At 41.3% G+C, this 23,348-nt stretch overlaps 1 protein-coding gene across 4 annotated transcripts in view; it reads right to left on the bottom strand.

Moving 5' to 3' along the window:
• Positions 1-12,780, bottom strand: part of FAM169A (family with sequence similarity 169 member A) — a 40,393-nt gene extending 27,613 nt beyond the window's left edge. The window contains exon 1 of one of the 4 annotated variants that reach the window (XM_065047320.1): positions 12,582-12,780. In XM_065047320.1, the coding sequence (XP_064903392.1) occupies positions 12,582-12,590 (9 nt within the window). In that variant the 5' untranslated portion in view covers positions 12,591-12,780. Of the gene's footprint in view, positions 1-12,046; positions 12,131-12,218; positions 12,518-12,581 lie in introns of those variants that run through there. The other 3 variants (XM_065047319.1, XM_065047321.1, XM_065047323.1) reach the window with 3 other exon arrangements.
• Positions 12,781-23,348: the final 10,568 nt, after the last annotated feature.

Below are 23,348 nucleotides of genomic sequence, written 5' to 3' on the forward strand. Positions count from 1 at the left end.
TACAACAATTAAGTTCATTAAATCCCTGGAGAAATCAGTAACCATACACAAAGTTATCATATTACATTAAAGGCATTAAACAGCTGATAAAAGGAGAACATCCCCCACCACTCTACAGCAGAGTTGTAAGTAGTTCAACAGTCCAAAATGCAAGCATCTTCATTTTGAAAGGCAAATTAACTTAACAAACACAAACCAATTGGCTTCCAATAGCAATAAATTAATACATTTCCCTCACAAAAGCACACCTGGTTTGTCAACATCTTTAACCAAGTAAGAATACAGGTGGCTCCACATCTAGCCAATCTCAAGTAATACTGGAGGGAAAAACTAAAAGGAAAGAAAAACCAGCTTTTAAATTTTTCTTGACCAGAACGTTACAGATTTTTCTCCACAGAGGCAGCAGCAACAGCAGAGGTCTCTGCCACAGTCTCTCAGGCCCTTTTATGTTGCTTTAAGCCTCTATGTGTTGCACGACTGTAAAACTGTCAGGTCAAATCCTTGTCACGCACTGCGGGTCCACGCTCTGGTCATGGGGTACCACTCCGATTGGTTACCAAACAGTCAGGATGGCCGAGCACATACGACGTAGCCTTAAGCAACCAAACTCATCACGACCATTTGTACAAAAGGCATATTAAAATGTGTGTTTGGAGTGGGGGAATAAAATTTATTTTTTAAATGAGGCAAATAATGTTTTTCATGTTTCAACTGAATGAAAATAAATGTTACACTCTTCAAAACCATATCATTTCACATAACAGTATTAAAGATTGTATGTCTTAAACTCACACGAACATTTGCTTTAATGTGGAATTGTATCACTTTCCCCCTTGTCAACATTATGCAAGCTACTACGGGAGAAATGGCATATCCTTTTTTCAGAACAGCTGCAGCACCAGAGGTTAACATAGATCAATTCAAGAACACCAAAAAACACACATTTAATGAAATGAGTGAACACATTCCTGTACAACTGAGGCTGTTCTTTATTCACAAAATCTTTATTACTATAAGCATAAGGCTAAAAAAATACCTTTCAGTAGAATAAGTGGGCAACATTGCAAATTGATTTAATTATACATTATAGCTGCAACTTCTGTTCTATCTTAGAAGTGGATGAAGGAGAGATGCACAGTACATGCAGCTTCCAGCTCATACGTGAATTTCAGCAGGAACTAAGAGATCTGTTCATTCCCTTGCTGACTGTCAAAACAAGTCCCATAAAACAGCAGAAAGAATCCAAAAGCTGTATTATTTCTTACAGCACGTCAGAGGGCTTAAATGCAGCTTAAAACTGTTTTGGGTACACTGATCTTAGAGGGACTGAAGTCTAAGTGGTTTAGAGGAATCAGGATTAATTTCCAGCTCTGGCAGACTTCATGTGAGCACATGTTATGTGATCTGCCTGAACTCCTCATCTACAAAATGCAAATAATCATTACCTTATAGAGACCAGTATGAGAAATACTTTACCAAGATCTTGATATACTTGAACACAAATTGTTCCAAAACTTGACAAATGCTGGAAGTAGGCAATTACTTACACAGCACAATTTAAATGCACAAAAAATCCACCAAGGACTTTTCAACATAGAAAAACTGGGACAGATAAAGATGCCTGGTATAATGAATATGTGCAAAATGAAATCAACAGGTACATAAGCAGGTGAACAATCTTCAGATTTCAATTTGTGCTTAACAAGAAATAATAATTAGGGTTTTTTGGTTGGTTGGGTTTGGGGTTTCTGTGTGATTTTTGTTGGTTGTTGTTGGGTTTTGCTGGTTGTCTGTTTTCAGGTTTTTTGTTTGTTTTTTTCGTTTTGGTTTTGGTTTGGTTTTTTAATTGGTAGTTGAAGTCTAGAGAGCAGATACTAGGATGCTTAAGCTATGACCTGCAGAAATTTTCTGGTATACCAGGACAACTAATCCAGCCTCAGCCCACAGGACACACATCAGGTCCAGTCCTGTAATGAAGTATTGGCCTATGGGTACAAAAAGTAAAAAGCAGTAGTGCCTGACCTAAGCTTTAACCTATTCAAGCAAGCACTGAACTATCGTATCACAGAACTCCTCAAAGACTGCCACACGTTCCTTCATAATCATTGCACACCTTGAACAAAGTTCTATCTTAAAAATATAATCCTACCACAATTTCCTAGACTAGCAATAAGCTACATCTGCATAGCATAATGAGAAGATACAAAAGCAACAAACTAAATATATGTCTCCACATATACCCTAGCTGCTGATGTTCCAGAGAAAACAAAACCATGACTGCAGAAGTCTCAAGCCATGCTCAGAAACCAGATCTGATGATTCACCAAACCAGCAATAATCTTCTCAAACAGAGCAGCAGGAACATCATTTGCCATGTCAGCTTCCCACCCTGAAATGTCCAATTGATGGTTTGGTGAAAGCTGTGACACTATACAAAAGTTGGATAAAAAATAAAAAAAAATTAAAGCTTCAACTACAAAAAACAGTCTCACATCTGCCCCTTCTAAAATTGTTAAGCTCCACTAACACTAATTCTATTAACAGACAAATTATATAAGTGTTTCTGTTCTTAGACTACAAGCTGTCATATATACAAAACATTTTCATGGCTTTTGTTTCTTCTTTATTCAACATCAAATACGTTAAATTGGGAGGGGTTGTTTTTAAATATCGTTTTTTCTTGTTTCTACCCAATTATGGTCTGAAACAATTAAGTAAAAACGTTGTTCATCTTTTTCTAATATAAAAATAAGTAAATTTTAAACCTATGTTAAGATATTCAATCATTCAAATATGTTTTATGGTGACTCCAGTAGTTTGAAATTCATAGAGAAACCTGTCCCATAATTAACAGTTGAGACCACTACTGCAACGAGGCTTTCACATTTTATAAATATCCCCATGTCTTTTAATTTATAATGTAACATATCTCGACTGTGGTAAGAGAAAGACATTTTAGGAAAGGCAAGCTGTTCTTTGAACACTAGAGCATTTATTAGCATTTCTTGAAAATCATACAGGCTCACAGAAGCAACAACAATACTCTATTTCATCTGCCACACTGAATAGACAACTCAAATCCTCCTTGCTTAAGTAACTACATATTTAAAGGTATTTTTTCTTGGGTTTTAATTTTAAAAGCTTGGTTTTATACATTCCTAAGTGATCTTCAAGCCATTATCTGCACCATAGTACTAAGTCACATAAATACTATTTCCTGCAGCGTCGCTTCTGTTCATGTTTTTAGAGGATAAACACACATTGCTCTCAAATACAAGCTCTTGCCAACCCAGATATATTTGCTCTGGTTTAGGGTTTGTTGTTTTGGTTTTGTTTGTTTGTTTGTGTTTGTTTTTGTTTTGTTTTTTTCCTAAAAGGAAGAAACTGAGGTTTTGTTTTCTGTCTTGGTTTGGTGGTGTTGTTGTAGGGGTTTTTTAGAAAAGGAACATAAAACCCCAAATAAGGTCTATTCATACACTATAAAATCCCAAATAGAAAGTTCTTAAGGAAATGCAGGACAGTGGTCTAGAAATTGTTGTCAACATCCACCAAAAGCTATGGATTAATACGTCAATCACATTATCCGTAATCTGCTTGAAGCAGCTTATGCAGCCCCACATTTCTATCAGAGACACAAATCTAAGGTGTTGCTTTGAATGCAAACAAACAAAAATAAACATTTCCACTCACTAATTAGCCACCACAATTTGACTTTCATTTTCTTGTATAACACGGAATTATGAAACCTACAGAAAGGATTCCATTCCCTAGTCCTGGTATAAAACACAACTGCAGTGGAGATCAGCAAGAATTATGGTCAAAAGGTCTATGCGTCTGTGTTCAAATAGTCTCCTGTCAAATGAAACATAAAAGAGTCCTCCACATTAAAAAAATAAAAAAAGTATTTGCACATGACTTCTTTTCAATTAAAAAAATAAAGTTTGAAAAATGTATATTAATGTCATTAAAAACAAAATACAGTCAGAAAAAAAGTATCTAAAAATTCATCCTACAATTAAATATATCCTGGATGTTCTAACATGCAATTAAAAAACAACATTTGGTAGTTCTAAAAGACGAAACTGCAAGCAAAATGTGCTACCATAAAACTGGATGCTCCTAATTAAAGTATAAGCAACAGCATTAAAGAGTACTGTCCATCAACGGTGGATAGACTTGCAGAAAACATGAATGCATAGAATGGAATTATATGGCTTTGATGAAAACTGGACAGAAAACCTGACAAAACTGAGGTGACAGTGCAGTACTCAGAGAATATATTACACAACTTCACTTTCACACCCACCTTAGGCAGGTAAGGTTCTTAAGCATATGCCTGATTAAACACCTGTGTAACACCACTGGCATTTTGCTCAAGTGATTAAAATTAGGTATTTGATTAGATAGCCTATTTAAATTGAAGACTAAGGTTTAGGTATACAAACTACTAACCTGTTATTTACATTTTTCTATACAGTCTCACATTTTAATTAGATTATCATCTGGTTTCTTGAAGAGCTATTTCTTCAGTAGAGAGTTTTGAGAAATTAATACGTGCAAGTGATTCCTACAAGGAAAGGGTGCCGGAGATTTAATACATCAAAATTCTGTGTTTGAGACTACTGAAAATAGCCATAATTAACAAATCTAGAATTTTTCTTAAACCTTTCATGCCTTCCCTTTCAGCTTCTCAGATTCAAGGTGACTACATCCATACACAAAAGGAAAATACATTCCAATTGTGTTTGAAAATAATGAACAAGTGAAAGACAGGCATGCAGGACCAAGTGGGATTATTACTTCATGCATCAGCCCCTCTGACGTACATCTGATCCCTCCTGTACTCACTTACTCTTCTTCCTAATCTCCCACTTTCCTCTATCTCCCCTTCACAAGATAAACCTGCTTAGGGTCTAAAAAACATAACACCAAAACCCACACAGATACCCTTTAGGGACCCACCTTTCCTCTCTGGCCACTGCTTTTTTTCTCTTCTGTGCCTCAGCAGTTTAGAGCAGCTGTTTTGCAGTTCTCCAGCTCCACCCGCAGCTTCCTCCAGTTTTGCTCCTGCACTTTATACCCCACAGCATCTGCTCTTAAAGGCTCAGCACTGGTAGCCCACACTTAGCACCCTTCCTCAGGTGGTTGCTGGCCACCTGGGACACATCCAGCCATGCTGCTCTTGCCCCTGCTCGTCTTCCACAATTACACATCCTTATGTTGACCTTCTGCTTCCCAAAGCATCTCTTCAAAAAGGCGAAAAAATGCATCTCCTCTTTGTTTTTCTGCATCTTTATTTGCCACTTGCTATCAGAAGAATATCTCCTACTACCACTTGGTGCCCATGTTTCTTGGCAACTTGTTCAGTTTTCAAACCTTCATGGCTTCCTCTAACATCAGCCCTCCAGTTTGGAAGGGCCACCTCAGAAATACATCTAGCTATTTTAAAGAGAACTACAATAAAGCAAACTCTTCTCTTGACCATACTTACAAAAAACCCCACTGAATCTGGTTAGACAGCTGGTGGACTATCAAGCCTAACATAACCAGCCTAACACTGCAGTGACACTGGTGTTGCAGTAAACCTATGTACAAATTTGCACACATTTTCAAAACGCATGGTTGTGCCATCCCCTCTCCTATCACCACAACTGGGGTGGACTTCAAAGCTGAATAGATCAGGAGAGACAATTGCAGACACATGTTAGCACAGTCTAATGAGTTACTGCTCATCAAACCAAAAAACAGCAACTCTCTTTATGGCTGCTTGGAGGTTATTCCACATGCAAATTCAAATGTGATGGTGACCATGGTTACTAACGGTGAGCAGCATGTCATTAAGCTTTGCAATCATACCCTCCATACCCGAGGAGTTACTAAAGCAGTTGCCTGAGCTACAGCTAGGCCACATGAAGTCTCGGGATGTTGTGGCTTTCAGCAGAGGAGCTGTAGGAAATTCAAGTGGTATTCAGGCTTTTTTTGCCTCTTTTAAATTACGGTTAGGTGGGTTTGTTTTGTTTTTAAAGTCATTCGCAGCAGGAGACCTGTAACTAAGAAGGCAGCAATTGCCTTGGCTTTGTGGTGATTCAAATGAAAATGCAGAAACTGGGCGGGGGTGGGGGGACGGGAACACAACGCTGGGGGGTGGTAGAAATTAACATGGGATCTTCCCAGGAGTAGGAGTAAATCACCGAAGTGAAGCAGAGAAGGCAAATAAACAAGACTGCAGTAACAGATCCCTGTCAATCAAACCAAAACTTCCTTGCAGACTAGGCAAATCAGTGCTACAAGAATATATTTGGAGCAGCAGGAATTCAAACTTTACTGCAGATTAAGAACTCCTTTTTTCCAAAAAAGGGAGAAGGCAACCATCCAACTGTTATTACAATTATCTTCAGAGGATGACAGATGGTTAAAAATATAGTGTTTAATAAAAGTAAATGCTGAATTTTACCTGCTGTTTGTAGTCTGTGTTCTACAACAGCAAACTCTTTCAGCTGCACACAGCTAGAGTCCTGACAATGTACAACAAAATTATGGATGTCCTGGCAATGCAGTTTGTGGATTTATCAAAACAGGGTGGGATCAAAGAACACCAGAAGAGCCAGGGACACAGATAACTAGAAATAAATCTGCCTGCCTTTCTTGAGGGACTGGTAGGGTGAAAGTCAAATGACAAGAATACTACAGACATAAAGAACAATGTTCAAAGGAAGTAATCGGGGCTTTCACAGATCATGCTTGGGCCACAGACATGATGAGTAAGTCATAACTGTGTGGCTGTCTGAGCCCAGTCACTTTGTGAAGAGACATTTCAAGCTACCAGCCCAGCTGACAGATACCATTCTCACAAATGCAGTAGTAAGTGTAAACATCTCCATATATCAATGCAAAACAGCACCAGAGCTTCCTCACCTTTACAAAAGCCACACAGACTACCCTAATCTATCTCACAGCTCGACTTAGCAGTAAGTTTTGTCTTCTTCGTCCCGTTTTCAGAAGGACAAAAAAAAAAGGCACATATGAACTAAAACTATAAAACTATAAGTAAACTCCACCCTCTGAAAAATAAGCATCCAAGAAACACAAATTCAAACCCAGCATCAATGTGAGTAAGAAGCTATGAAAGAGTCAGACATCTTGTAGGCTCTTCCAGATAGAAGAAAAAAACATGTAGCAAGATCTGGTATTTCTTGTTTATGTAGAAGTCCTGTTCACAAAACAATGGAGAAACAAAACATCAAAAGAGTATTTCATTACTCAGAGCCCTCAAGAACATCAACTGACTCACATCCCTCTTCTCCAAGCCTTCCAATGGGACCACACAAATGAGCAGCAGCTTAAGGCACATCATCTTGCCCAAAATGAATCTTTTCCCCTCACTATCGATACCTGCTGCCACCAAAACCTATATTTAGCAAATTCCTTAGCTGACAGAGCACATTCCTGAGCAGCTCTGTGTTTGCCTTCACTTTCAGCAGTCTCATACTTGCACATGATTCACTTTTGTTTCCCTCAATTGTCTGGGTACAGCTACTGCTGGTTTAGTTCAACTCACCACAGCTGCATTATAAAAAAATATTCATTACCTTGCATTCACTAGCTATCAGTAAACATGTTACCACAGGACTCAAGTTCTGTGTCTCAGAATGTTGGCAAGAATGTCTCTAATAGCAGAAAGGAATTCACACACAACCTCCTCCCTGGTGTCATCCCAGCCTTATCTTGTTCATCAACCACCCTGACATCCTTCCAAGAACTTGGGCGCTTCTGTGAATACACATTTCCCCTGCTTCTCACTGTACTACACATTTGTTAGGTTCAAACTTCTAAGCTATACCTCCTAGTACCTAAGCTATCCTGTTACAGATGTACTTTATTTTTTTAAAGAATTCCTTAAAAGTTTCAATAACTGTTCTTCCCTAAAAATACCGACATTACTTTCCCATTATGGATTGGTTTAGAAGTTAGCAAGTTAATCATGCCTCTGAACATATCACCATACCACACTATACAAAAAACAGCAAAATATTAGCACTGCTAACTCATTATATTAACCCTAAATTAGTGTTCAGCTTTAAGCCTGGGTTGCAAGAATCAGGTTGTTAACTCCTGCTTCTTCAGAAAACTCTCTTCTGCAGCTTCAGACTAAAGGCTCACAAGATGAACTCTCAATGCTGCAGTATCAAAAGAAATAAAATACTACAACACTTTAAAATCCTTTCACATTGTCTGTGTTGCACTGTAATGACATTTACATTGTTATTGTTAACATCCCCAACTATTTTATCACTAGCAACTCACAAATAATTTTAATTCCACAAAGTTACAATTATTGCTGGCTAGTTCTACAACAGCTTTCAAGCTACAAAGCCTCACAGGATTTGCTTCCTGCAAGAGACAGATAAAAGACTGGTCTTCTACCAATACATTTGTTAACTTAAATACATTTCACATTTTTACACCTGGTGTATTGGAAGTATAAAGTCAGGGTTAATGAAGAATTTCGTACCATCCAAAGTTCATGGATGCTCAGTGTTTGGGCAAGGCTGGTGCAGCTGCAGGCTCACGACCACTGCTATGCTCTAATTTCTGAACAGGCTGTGTTTGCCTAGCACTGCCTCAGGGGCTACTGATTCAATGGAGACCACACCTTTTACCAATTATTCTTCCTCTTTAGTGATCCACAGAATCAAAGAAACCTGCTTAACCACCCTTGCTTTACATGTTTTGATGAAGCCTAGAAGAAAGAGTAATGGTGACTTCAATTCATCCTTGCCCACAAGCAGTTTCTAACCCGTAAGTAGGAGGGAGAGATACTGGCACTGTAGATACGCAGGTCCCCTGTTCTATAGCGCAGGACCGAGAGCGGATCAACTGAGATTTGAAAACAAATCAAAAATCTAAAAATGCTATTTTGAATAGCTGTACAACACACAGTCCAGTAAGCAATTCAGAGAAGTGCATCTTCCTAGATTTTCAACTCAATGCATCATTCTATTACACATAGATGTATCATTTAAAACACAAGTAGGTTTTCCAGTTAGTTTTAAAAACAATGAAAAATATGTTAGTCCTGACCATTCTCACTAATTTTAGTGACATTTTAGGAAAGATTTGAAAGCTCATCACTCTTTTGGGGCAGGATTCTTTTACATATTTTAGGGAAATATTTAAAAGCTTCTTTGAAATCTCAGGCTCACTGGAGAACACCAAGTAAATTTACAGTGATTAAATAAATATATGCTGTCACATGCCTTTTTTTTTTTAAAAAAAAAAAAAGCAATACCAGACAAAACTGCAAGAATGCCAGAGAAGAGATATCAAGACACTGCATATGCCATTTCAGTCATATTTAAAACTACGAAGTAGAGGAAACACATTAAAGCACATGTTTCCACTCAGGATTGTTTAATCGGTACTGTAACAGCTGGAAGAAGTTTGAGAGGATAGCTAAATTTTGCTCGATTTATTTTTTGTTTTAAACCCATTTTTATTTTATGAGAAAGGTTTTGTTTTTAAACAGTTTACAAAATTATTACCCAAGAGACACTGATTAAAGCAGTTCCAAAGAAAAGAATGCACCTCTACCATAGCTGTCCCAAACTTTACTTTTCACAGATGCAAGGATGACTATAGCCTTCTGGAATGTACAGCTGATAGAACTGATCGCTAGATTACAACCTGGAGAAAGGTATTTATCTGTGAGGAAATGTGAAACGAGTACTTGAATAGAGAAATATTTAATGAGTAACAATGTGAAAATAAGCATAAGTAATAAGCAAGCACTATTTCAGTTCTATAACTACTACTTGTATTTGAAGTTTAGAAATATAATTGATAACACCTTCAAATGATTACTACTACTCAATATTCATTGATTGCTACAAGACAGAGATTTATAAACCAAGTATTACTAGACCCAAGAATGAAAGCACGTAAATGGCTCTTCTAATCTTAAGAGTTTCTCTAATACTACCAAATTCAGTGCTCATTTCTTAGTGATTTCATATCAAACATGTCAAATTTTCACATTAAAAAATGAAAAGAAGAGCATTAGTAAGTGTCAGCCTTAACACTGATGTGCACTTCATCCATCTTTCCCTGGCAAAGATTCTGCACTGTAACAGGCATCCAACTTAAACCTACCTGCACAGATAGGATGTTTGGATAAGTAAGGAGAGTTCCAAGTTCTTTCTGAGTTGTGCTTTGCAAAACCGATAGGCTAAAAAAACCACACACACACCACACACACAAAACCAAAACACTGTTTCTAATTATTAAAGTGAAGAGACATTTTTCCACCTTAATATGGGTACAGGAGAAATTAAGAGTACTTTCCAAATAGTTTCTCAGAGTACTGCCTCTTTGTAAAGGAGTTATGAAACACTCCAAAAAGACATGTCACTGTGTGCCTCGATCACACATTGCTGGTGAGAATAAACTGGAAAACTATGGTAGAAGCCCATTGTAATTACTCATCTTCCAATCAGTAAAGAAAGGCACTGTAAAACATTTGCTTCCATACAGAGCAGATGCTAAGATCAGACTGGGGGAAGAAGATTGGGGGGCAACTTAAACACCTGTCTGGTAAATGAGTCCCCAGTGGCTTTTCCTTTATTAGCAGTGTTAAAATTGAGATGATCACCGAGATTAACAACTGAATTTAAGCATTTTTTATTATAAACCTCTCTCTGCTCTGATGTTTTCCCTCTATGAAGTAGATGCCAAAATGACTTCTTAATAGCCACTACTAAGATAAGAAGTGAGAAGTTCTTCACTATTTAAGTCAAGTGGAGGTCAATTAAATAACAAGAAACCAGCTGGTGTGGTTAAGGAGAGAAGATGCCTTCAGTTCCCATACGAAGCATCTGAACAACTGAGACCACGATCACTCTGATCTGCAGCAATCTCTTACAGGTTCTCCATAGAAGCAGCACCGCTCCTCTCATACTGATCACAGACACAATAATTATTCCCCTAAAAAACTGTGCGGTTGTATACCAGACTACGACAATGGTGCTCCAAACAAATAGAACAGCTACCTGCACTCAAAAAGAGTAAAAAACCCCCTCCACTCTCTTGCACGCACGTACACACACAAAAAACCCACCACTACAGTATCAGCAGGACAGTGCCTCCACACCACAGGCCGGTTTTTCCAGTTTCTCATTGTTAATACTGAAAACTCCACAGCTCAGAAATGCCTAAAGATGACTCCTTAATGGCTTCCTCTAAATAGGTCATTGTGTATAAAATCAGTAAGCTAATACATTTCGTTTTCCATTAATGCTACTAAAAGCTTTTGCTCTAGCTCCCTGACTAACCCACCTTCTCAGGTTGGATTTAACACTCCATAAGCAGGATAGCAATGCTACGTCAACAGATATCTTAAGCGAGATGCCTCCTGTTTTAAGAGGGAAGAATCAACCTTACCTCAAGATAAAATTAAAAGAACTCCACACATCACGCATAGAAAAATGGAAGTATGCATGACTGTGTGTCCACACATATTCACACATACAGGCAGACACACAGCCATCTTTTGTGTGAGGCATCTATTGTAGCATTGCAATTCTGTTTTCATATATATGCATAAAGGTATTAGGTATATATAACAGATCTCACCTATGTGTGTGGCTATAATAGGCAAATTAAAAAGCTACAATAGGTGCTGTCACAAAAGATGGCTGGCCCTACCCAACACGGAGTGGCCTGGCCCAAAACTCACACTGAGCTCGGCACCACGCAAGCCCCGGCCCGCACCCCGCGGCGGCCAGGCGAGGCGAGGGGCGGCTGCCCGGGCCGAGGGGAGGCCGGGCCGGGCCGCTCCCCACCGCGGGAGAGCCTGGCCGACCCCGCCGCCTGACAGAGCCGCATCTGCCCCGCTCCCGCGGCCTCGGCGACCCCGCGACGGCGAGCTCGCTGCCGTAGCCGCGGAGGGCGGCGGCGGCCGAGCGCTGCCCCGAGTGAGGATGCCCTGGGGTCGAGGCCTGCCGCGGGCCAGGGGCCGAGGACCAGCGGCTGCTCCGGCCCGCCCACCTACCTCCCGCTGGGCAGAACGGTCCGCGCCCACCGGTGCGGCCGGGCCTGCTTCCCTTTCCCCAGCCTCTGCAACCGGCCGCCCAGTCCCCCACCCGCCCGGCCAGGCCCGGCTGGGCTACGCGGAGAAGCGGGACGCCCCAGCAGGTCACCCCTCACGCTCCGCCGCGCCTCACCTCAGCCGGCCGGCCAGCCTCCCGCGGCGGCACCGGGCGAGGACGGAGGCGCGGAAATGAATGGAGGCGGAGGCAGCGGTCCCTGGCTCACCTCCGGCTTCGCCCAGTCCTGCTGCCCCGCGCCTGATACCGTCTCTCCCGGCGGCCTCTCCGCCCCTCGCCGCTGACGCACTCCAGCTGCTACGCCCGGAGCCGCCGCCGCTCGCCCCGCGCCCCCCGCCATGGCGGCTGCTGGGTCTCCCGCGCCATCGTCCCTTGCCGCGGCGGGGAGGGCGGTGGTACCTGCGCCATCGCCCCCCGCCCTGGCGGTTCGTGCGGTGGTGGTAGCTGCACCATCGCTCACCGCAGCGGCGGCTCTGGTACCTGTGCCATCGTCAGCTTCGGTGGCTGCGATGGAGCCCGCGGCGTCACTCACTGTGGTGGGGGTGGAGGTACCTGCCTTGCGGCCCCAGCACACGGAGCCCAGGGCTGTCCCGGTGATGGGTGGTACCTGCAGGGAGGAAGGCGCAAGAACGCCGAGAGCAGCTCGCCATGAAGCTGGGGGTGAAATCTTCCCTCTGTGAGAAGGCCGACCTCACGGCCTCAGCGGGGAAGGGCTGCCTGCCCATCTCCAACAGAACCCACACCAAGGGCCAGCCTGAAGCCTCACCACTGCTCCAGTTCACCAAACTGGGGAGCCAGCTGAATTGCGTTCCTTGCCAGGGCATGTTTTCCAAAGGAAAATGGTCAACCCTTGCGAGTACACGGCTGAGGAAAACATGCAGGCCAACTCAATGTGAGTGATAAAGCATGATTCAACTTTATTGCCCGAGATAGCGTGTATTTATACCAAATACCATAATTATGCATACTTGTCTCTATCTAATAGGCTAAACACTAAAAGGTTACATTTAATTACTCCACCTACTTGGGTTTAGCTAGCTATGCGCATCCCACATTCTTCTGACTCTTATCTCTTCGAGGATATCCTGACCCTGCCTTAGTCAGTACTTTTCCATTCCCCCCTTTCCCACGGCCTAATAGACAAGCTAACTAAGGCCTACTTATGTCAACTAAAACGGGCTCTGCTCGTACAGTTGCTCGTTGGACTCATGTCCACGCTCCTTGAGCCAATCCCTGACAAACCCTGTTTCCCAGCACTGACCACCACTGCCCACGGCACAAGAGCTTCCACTCTCCAGAAGGCCTGCGTGCCAGGGAGCTGAAGAACAGCAAATCAAATGGGTTCTTGCAGGAGGACAGTGGTGGCGCTTGAATCAGGCTGTGCAACACACCCTTGCTTTATAGCACATGATCCTGTGTTCCGAGCTGGGGAGGTACTAGGTGCACAGCTGTGGTGACATTGGTGGGACAGAAGACGCTGGGCACAAAATGAGGTCACTGCTGGATGGGGCCAGCAGTCATTCCATCTCAGTGCTGTCTGCTAGAAACAAGTTTGTCGCTCCAAGGGCCAAATAAGCAGCAATTCAGGGCATTAATAATGATTATGTGTGCGTCCAAAATAATTTCACTTTGCTAAAACTACCAGAATACGAGAGCAGTTTTGGGACACAACACAAACAGAACTTTTTAAATGCAGTGATTACCTTAAAAATCTGTTTATGACCAAGCTTTGACAAAAGATCTGTTGGCAGCGGAAAACTAGATTAGTATGGGAATATCCTTTAGGTCATACTAAAGTACACCTATTCCACTAAGAATGTGAGCTCAAGTATCAACTCATACAGCCCTATGTAGTAGGACCAAGGTTTATGGTACTTCAATTTTTTTCTCCTTATTAGAGTAATACTGATTATGTTTTGTACTTGCTTTTCAAATAAAGAAATGTTATGTGTTATATAGTGAAATCTGTTATATAGTTACATAGTGAAAATTGTTCTGCAGTATGTAGTAGAAAACAAGACATGCTAATGGAGTAAAACTAGAATTTGACCCTGTCAGGAAATTCTTAAAATTAGTTAATTCTGCTTCCTGTATTTTTTGTTCAAACAATAAATGAAGGAAAGAACCTAGTGATTGGTTTTATGTTTCTATCTTCACTTTTGCTGACAGATTAGTGGAAGGACCAAGAATCTTTGGGCCTTTCTTGATGAAAAATTTTTCATGCATTTTTTATCATAGTTGTTTACTGGGTATTTGGAATGAGATAACGAGACTTTAACATACAGAATGTAATTGAATAAAAATATTTCCCTTCTTACTTGCTTAGGATATGGATGTGCTATTAAAGTCCTGGCCACAAAGTCTTTTAGGAGAAGAAATACAAAGACAGATATGAGCTTAAGGCAGAAGAATAAATTCAGACAGAAATCATTCAATAAATTATTGCCTTCACAAGCCACCTCCAATCTGGTTTAGAAATAGATTTCCAGTTTTGTTTCTTTTTTTCCATTTTTCTTTTTCTTTTTTTCCTGTTGTTACTTCTTTCATGTCATGTTTTATGTCTGGAAGAACCTTCGTGCAAAACCCACAGATGAAGATGCGCTTTCTGCTTTGTCTTTAACTTATGTTGTAAGGCTTACAGAAATCTTGATAGAAGGTACTTAGTCATGACTAGTTCTTATTCTGATAGTCATATTAATCTCCCTGTAAGTTTGTGCATCCATTCCTTCTCTCCTATATCATGTTTACATTGCAAATTCTTAAAAGTATATTCAAAATTACTAATAGGACCGCTCACACCAATAACATTAAATATATACAGTGGGAGATCCTACAAATTACGTTATATAGAACTGGGATGATCCCCTGTGCAATACGTTGTACAAACACACATTCCCACCTGCCACAAGGCTGTCCTTTGGTATTTTGGATTGCCATGATAATTTTTCCCGCGAAGACCATACCCCACCACAGCCGTGGTTGTGTACAGGAAAAGGAGATGCTCCTACAACTAAATACTTTCATAAAACCTTTGCACTAAAGAGAGAATGTAGAATTGGAAGGTCTAGCATTTTACCCTGTATTTTTACATCTTCTGTCTCTGGTATCTTAGAACAATCAATACTTTCCAAGAAGTGTCAGATTGGAAGGAAACTCAACAAATTGTCTGGTCCATCTTGCAGAGAGGCAAGACCAAGACTGGAAGATGTTTAAGTTGATCTTTCTTAAATCTCCAGTGAGGGGGGTGCCCATACCCTACCTAAGTCGACTTCTAGATTAGATTTTTTTCCAATAAACAAAGAGTAAAATGAAAGGTAGCAAGTTCTCATGGTGTTATGGTCATGGCTATTGCATGATAAATTACAAGCATGCTATGTAGCTACAACATACATATCCAACTGTGCGTTTGGCACAGCTTCCATAAATTGTACTCCAAACACATGTTCCAGTGACATATGATGTACTTAGGAACATATAATCGTAGAATGGTTTGGGTTGGAAGTGACCTGCGAAAATAATCTAGTTCAACCCCCTTGCCAGGAGAGGGGACATCTCTCAGTCAATCAGTTGCTCAAAGTCCTGCCCAACTTGCCCTTGAACACTTCTGAAGATGAGACATCCACAACTACTCTGGGCAACCTGTTCCAGTGTCTCACCACCCTCACTGTGAAAAATTTCATTGAAATATGCTCATTAGCAGATGTTACAGCTAGTGATCCTGGGACTTGTCACTAGAGAAAATCAAGAATTTAACAGACAAAATACTGGGGTTAACAGTGGGAGACTTGGGTTTGACAAGTAAAGAACTGGTGGCAGGCATTGCTGAGGGAGCTCTGGTGGCTACACACTTGCAGAAGTGCACGGGTAGGGCCAGCAAGATTTGGCAGTCAAAAAGGAATTACTGGTTTATTGCTAATGACTTGGGAGTGCCTAACCCATCTAGAAAAAGGGACAACCTGCTCTTTACAAGATTTACGTAGCAGACCAAAGCATAACAAACCAAACGTACAAAACATGCAAAATCACAGCTTCTGACCATCTTGCTGTATTTTTTTTCCTTTCATTCTTAGAAAAGGGCAATCTTAGGAGTGTTATTAAATTAGCTATAAGGAAATAAAGATGTAAAGAAAGAAATGTGCATCTTGCAATTCCTTTTACTGACAGGTTCTTTTAGGGGACATCAAACAGCTGTGTCAGGTACATCTATCCTCCACCTTTCTCTTCTTTAATCTCTCCCACCACCCTCCACAGCATGAACAAATACAGCCTTGGTGTCCTTTGCAGAGCCACGTTCACTCCAGTAAAGGTGATGTCATCTTGACATTTTTATTGATGAGATTTTGGGTCCATCCGTGTGACTTATTAGTTAAAGACTGTTCCATTGTGGAGGGTTGACCTTGACTGTCACACATGCATGCCAAGTCACCCTATCGCTGCCCCTCCTCAACTGGACAGACTCGTGCATCAAGATAAGGACAGGGAGTCATTCACCAGTTACCATCACAGGGAAACCAGATTTGACTCAGGGAAGTGAATTTAATTTACTACCAATCAAATTAGAGTAGGATAATGAGAAATAGCATCAAATCTTGAAACACCTTTCTCCCACCCCTCCCGTTTTCCATGGCTTGACTTCGCTCCTGACTCCTTTATCTCCTCCCCCTGAGTGGTCAGTCCATCATACATTGTCTCTGCTGCTCCTTCCTCCTCACGCTCTTCCCCTGCTCCAGCATGGAGTCCTACCCATGTGAGACAGTCCTTCACAAACTTCTTCAATGTGAGTCCTTCCCACAGGCTGCAATTCTTCATTCACTGCTCCAGCATGCTCTGTGCAAGATCCTCCAAGGGCTGCAGGGTGGGTGTCTGCTCCACCATGGACATCCAGGGGCTGCAGAACTACAACCTTCAGGTCTTTACCATGGGATGCAGAGGAATCTCTGCTCCAGCCCCCCAAGCACCTCCTCCTTCTCCCTCTTCACTGACCTCGATGTCTGCATAGTCTCCCATATTTTCTCACTCTTTTCTCCTAGCTGTTGCACATCAGATTTTACCCTTTCTTAAATGTTATCACAGGGATGCTACCACCATTGCTATTTAGCTTAGCTTTGGCCATCTTGGAGCCAACTAGAACTGGCTCTATCATACATGGGGGAAGCTTCTGGCACCTTTTCACAAAATCCACCCCTGCAAGCCCTACTGCTACCAAAACCTTGTGACACAAACCCAGTAGGTCCACAATCACATAGCAAAGTTTGCTTCTCCTTTATATTCCTGTGGTAAAGCTAGAAATATCTCCCTTTCTGGTGACCTTATTCTACATGCAAAAGGATTTTACTGTGTCATCACAGGATGAATTATCCAACAGCATGTAACAGAAATAACCATTCTAAGTTAATGCCTCCTTTTAAATTTCCAATTTAATAGCTTGGAATCTTCCTTTTCTCTCTAAATACTGTATGAGTTTTGCGTTCTCACTCTGAACTTATTTTGCCTAGTCCCTGCTTTCTGAAATACTCCACATTCTGTCTTTGTTATGAAAACATTTTTGTGTGGTTGTAGTCAGTTTTACCAGGAGATGAAGACTTTTGGAGTAATTCAGGATATTTCATAAGCTTCTTTCATCTACATCTTCAATTTCTTGTCAAAATTTTCTTACTCCCCAAGTACAGAAGGGACATTTATAAAACCAAAAGTGCTGTAAATGAGCCTAATAGAAAGCTTTATCTTGTAAAACTGGGAGGGAAAGAATAAAATCTCGATAATTCCTCCTTATATTGTTTTGAGGGGTCATATCATCTGTGTGGAGATCCTCTGACCTCAGGCAAGTGGAACTGCATTGTAAATCACCAATAGAGATCTCCTCTTGTGCCGTGTTGATACTGCAGTCAAATCTGTGATTGCCACATAGGCACACATAGGAATGTGCATATAGTGTCCAGGTCTTTAACTACATCAGCCCTGCTATTCATAGCAAAAGGGCATTAGTGATGCAGAGACCTCTAAGTGTGTTTGAAGATGATGCCACATGGAAGTGTAGATGCAGAAAGTTTTCTAGGACGGCTCCACCATCACAGACCAACGCAAGAGAAGACATTTCACAAAGGCTGAAAAACAGCTCCACCATTCTAAGACTGCACCTTGTTCAAACATGCAGATTTTTTATTGCTTTGCCTTGTACATTTTCCATGATTAGGACTGCCTGCAATCAGTAGTCTGGCCTCTGCAGGATGCATATCCCCTCTCCCCCATCTCCCTCTACAATGCTCTTACTATGCAGTTAATTTGAAACCTGGCCTTGTGGCCCCTGTCCTCTTGCTGGCCCCATGACTTACTGCTCCTCTGGCCCCAAGGCTCATGGCCTCTTGCAGTTTTCCTAGTGTGAAATGAAATACCACAGCAGTCCCATCTGCTCTGTGCAGCAGAAAGTCAACCAGGCGTTCACTAGTCACAGTCTTCAGCAGTTAGAGAGGCCCTGTGCAGGGCATATGTGGGAAGAAAGAGGGGAAAGACACAAATGGAAAAAATTGCAGTTAAATTGCACAGAAAAACTTAAATCAAATTTACAAGATATTACTTAAATGGTGAAAAGCAGAAAGAGCTAAGGTAAGAAAGCTCAATTTATCTGATCTCATGTGTGAAGTTAGTGTGAAGCAAGTCTTGGTGTGGATTTAATTGGTCTATAGTAACTGCCCATGAGAATACCTTTTCCCAATGATGAGTATGAGGACAAGGAAGTTACTGCTTTTGGTTTTTTAAAAATAAAACAGATCTCTACTATGCTTTTACCCTAACTTAACCCTGAGATGCTTGGTAAAGTTCAGCAAAGGGTGACAAAGCTGGTGAGGGGTCTGGAGCACAAGTCTGATGAGGAGCAGCTGAGGGAACTGGGGCTGTTCAGCCTGGAGAAAAGGAGGCTGAGGGGAGACCTTATCGCTGTCTACAACTACCTGAAAGGAGGTGGTAGCGTGGAGGGTTGTCCTGGTTTTGTTAAAAACAAGTTTCTCTTTCAGTGAATTTTGCCTGTCAGCTAAAGCCTTCATATTAACCGCATTTTCCTGGAGAACCATACACATGTTTTGGTAAACCTAGCAATGGAATGCAAACTTATTGATAAGCATGGATGGATATCTCTCGAGAGGGGCAATGAGAAACCGGTGACCAAGAAACTGACCAACTGTGTACAACATTCCATTCACGTGAATACTTCATATAAAAGTGGGAGATCACGAGGATCTCATCCCTTTTGCTCCCTTTTGCCTTTGCTTTTTCCCTTCTGCTTATGGCCGACATTAGGAGAGGGCCTTGTTAGTCGTCCCTGCGAACTGCGGCCTAGTGAGAGACTGAATCCAGCTCCGGTTGGCTGCAGAGTCTAATCCAGGACTTTGGTTGCCGGCTCTGCAGTTGCTGAGACTTTCAAGATTGGTTTTGTATATTTTGTATTATTTTCTCTATTCTTATTAGTAGCATTAGTAAAACATTGTTAATTTTTCCAACTCTCTTCTCTCTGTCCTTCTTTCCCTCCCGATCGCCTGTCCTGAGTGGGAAGGGGGGAGAGGGAGGGGCAAAAAAGGGGGAAGTGGGGGTGAAGAGGGGGTTAACAATACATCTGCCAGGGTTTTATTGTCACCCCACAATCTTAACCCTTGACAAGGGTGTTGGTCTCTTCTCCCGAGTAACAAGCGATAGATGAGAGAAAAGTGTCTCAAGTTGCGCCAGGGGATGTTTAGATTAGATATTAGGAAAATTTTATTCACAGAAAGGGTTGCCAGTCATTGGAACAGGCTGCCCAGGAACGTGGTTGAGTCACCAACCCTGGAGGTGTTTAAAAGACGTGTAGATTAAGTGCTTAGGGACATGACTTAGAGGTGGAATTGACAGTGTTAGATTTATGGTTTGACTTGAGCATAAAGGCTTAAAAGCTTAAACAAAATGATTCTATGAAATACACACACTTCCCTTGCACTTTAGAGATTTTTTCAGTAAATACCAAGGCAGCTCTCCATGGCTCCCTTCAAGTCTTTTCTTTATGCATTTTCTGTGTATGATAGCTGACTACACTTGATAGCAGATGGGTAGGTGCAGACCACTGATGGGCTTGAACCACTCCTGGTCAGGATGGTCCCTACTGTGTCCCTGTTGCCTCATGCTTTTTTGTTAACCCATAAATCCCAATGTTTCTTATCTTGAGACTGTCAGTTCTCTAAACAGTCCGGTCATAGATAAGACCATTCCCCGTCAATGGCAGGATTAATATTTTATAGCAGAGGAAAAGATGGAAGGACAGCCATTGTCCAAAATAACACACAGAAACAGTAATCCTGAAGTGATGATTTCATCCCATAGCTTCAACACAACCAAAAGAACACTAGGTTGTTGTACATTTGACAGGAATGTTGCCTACTCTATGCTTTTGCACGTAAAAATGTCTCACAGCCTTATCTTTTCACTTGCCTAAGAGAGTGATTTTTAAAATTAATAGGTATCCCTGTGGATTTGTGATGACTTTTACAGGATTTCTGAAGGATAACTTAAAAAAAGCAAGTTTGCTGTCCTTAGACTTAATTTTGCTATGTAGAAGTGAACATTGCAAAGCAGAGATCTGCAGTGTGGGAAAGAGTGAAAACAATTGCTCTATCTGAACACATTTTTAATGTCAGAGCATTAGAAAACAGCAAACTCTTTCTTTCATCCTCTAATATCTGTGTATATTTATTACTACAAAACAGGAATTTGGTAATTGTTCTGATTAGCTCTTGGCACTTTATTTGTTCACGTGTGTTTTCACTTGAAAAGCTGTGACCTTACCTACTGTACAGACACGTTTTCAGAAATAAATTATTTTCTGCTTTTTTACTCTCAAAATTCACAGCAAAAATTGCTTTTACAATTCACTTGAAGCTCTCTCTGAGTACCACTTGTTTCTATATGCAGATTCTCCTGTGGCTGGGGAGGGTATGTCTGTACATCCTGGTGCACAGGGCAGTGCTGGCATCAGCACTCACTGCTGATGTGACCGTGCTTATGCTCTCCCACTCCATAGCAAGTACCCGTGTGAGGAGAGCAGTGTGCTTCTGAAGTGAGTAGATAAAAATTTCGAGTCTTCATTTCTTGCAGTCTCCATCCAATAGCATTCTGTGTGAGGAATAAGAGAGACGACTTGTTGGGGAGATGGTAAGAAGAACGTCTGAAGTTGTGTCTGGAAACCTGGGGAATGTCCTTCAGCAGCACTCTGAAACGAAGCACTTAGATGACAGCAGGTAGGGGGGAAGTCCCACTGAAGGCCAGAAAATCATCAGTGCACATGAAGGAATCCACCAGAGTGGACAGGGAGTGTAAGGCCACAGAAATAAGAATTTAAGACCTTTGTGGGGATGTAAGCAGGACAGAGAGTCTGTCTGACAATCTAGCACTATTTTTCACAATTTCTTTTTCTTCTCCATCTGATAGCAGCAAGCCCTCTCTCAGAAACATGGGACTAAAAGGACTCCCAGTCCATCCCTTTGTACTGAGAGATGAGTGAGCCTAGGCAAAACTCTAGCAGTTACTAGTGTAATCTTGCTCTTTTAGCCTCTAGTGAGGAAGAATCCACAAAATCAGCCTTGCATTTTAAAAAAACCCTTTCTTTAATGTCTAATAGAACACCATATCAATGTAAGTAAGTTATTCTTTGTCCCTTGGCATTGTGTCCATGAGTCTGATTGATCACAGTCCCCTTGCAGCCTAAGAAAACACTTTTATGTGCAGTTCTGCACATTTTTTCTTCTTTTCTTCACTAACCACTTCATGCTTTCGTGCTTGACTCAAGGATCATGCTTACGATCTTCTTTTCACCCTTTATGGTTCTTCTCTCAACATTGCAACTTGTGAGTTACACTTGTAAGTGCAGTACACCAAACTGGAAAGAATATAAAAACTACAAACTGTAAAACTGAGACTCCAACAGCACAAGTAGACCAAAATAATTACCATAGTCATCATTACTTCTCTTAATGCATCCTGGAAAACTGAAATGAGACATTCTGACAGAATATAAGGAAGGACTTTTAAAATTATGGTCAGGCTTGGGAATAGGTTGTCCAGAGGGGCTGTGCAGTCTCTGTACATGAAAGTTTTCACTGTAAGACTGGGTAAGGCCCAGACAAACTTGGTGTGACTTCCTAGGTGACCTTACCTCAAGCAGGAAGCTGGACTAGAGACTTCCTGAGATCCAACCTGAGTTACCTTATGGTTTTATTGCTTTCCTGTCAGTAGTATACCATTGCTGACCCGTATTCAGTTTGCAATGTACCATAATATAATACTTAGGTCCTTTTCTAAGGACTGCTACCTGCCCTGTTAGTCCCTATTTTATAGGTTTGCATTTGATTTCTCTTTACAAATGGGGTGCCTGTTCTTCTTACTATTGCCCCCAAAGAGCTCCTCTTTGCCACTTCCTAAGTTTGGTTACGTTTGTTTTTTTCTGAAGTCCACTTATCATTCTGTTGCTACTATATCTTCTCCTTTTAAGAATCACCCACCAGTTTTTAAGAGATTTTTCCTATACTGCAGAGAAACTGCTTTTGGCACCATGTTACTTGTGACATGCGAGCCACGTTACTTACAAGCCTTTTGCTAAGTCAGATTAGCAGGTCTGGAAGGATCTGAAGCACAACAATGGAATGATACTTCAGCCTGGGATGTCCTGTGGAGTTTCCTGAAAAGCAGTAATATTTGTACAGGTAGGTAGGCATTGTGGGCTTAGTGATCTAGTCTTGAAGGCGACAACTTGAATCCCAGTCAGAAATTGATCTTCATGTTCCATTTTCTTCAAGTTACACACGTCCTTTTATGCTTCCAAATAACAGTCTGAGATTTTTTACCCTGAAAAATCAAACAACCAAGAGGATGAGCAAATGTAAATACAGAATGAGATGAAGCTGCTGTGACAGTGACTCTGAACATGCCTTACCTTGAAATGCTATAACCCTCCAACTTTGATTCAGATCTTCTTTTTTTAAGGACAAACTCTTGAAGAAGCTTTGAACAGAACCTCATCACCTGGAAAAAGGCAGATCTCAGCACCTGCCAAGGAGGATTTTTCAGCTTTCTGAGAGCAGTGATCTGCAAGAAACTGTTTTGCTTTTGAGTGTTTGTGATCAGGAACTCTAAACCTCAGTTTATCTACAGAATTAAAGCTTTTTCATAAAACAAGGATAATCTTGTGCTGGTTTTACTAAGTTAATTTTCTTCATGCAGTTAGAAAACTTT

This window comes from Columba livia, chromosome Z (assembly GCF_036013475.1).
Source record: "Columba livia isolate bColLiv1 breed racing homer chromosome Z, bColLiv1.pat.W.v2, whole genome shotgun sequence".
Lineage (NCBI taxonomy): Eukaryota > Metazoa > Chordata > Aves > Columbiformes > Columbidae > Columba > Columba livia.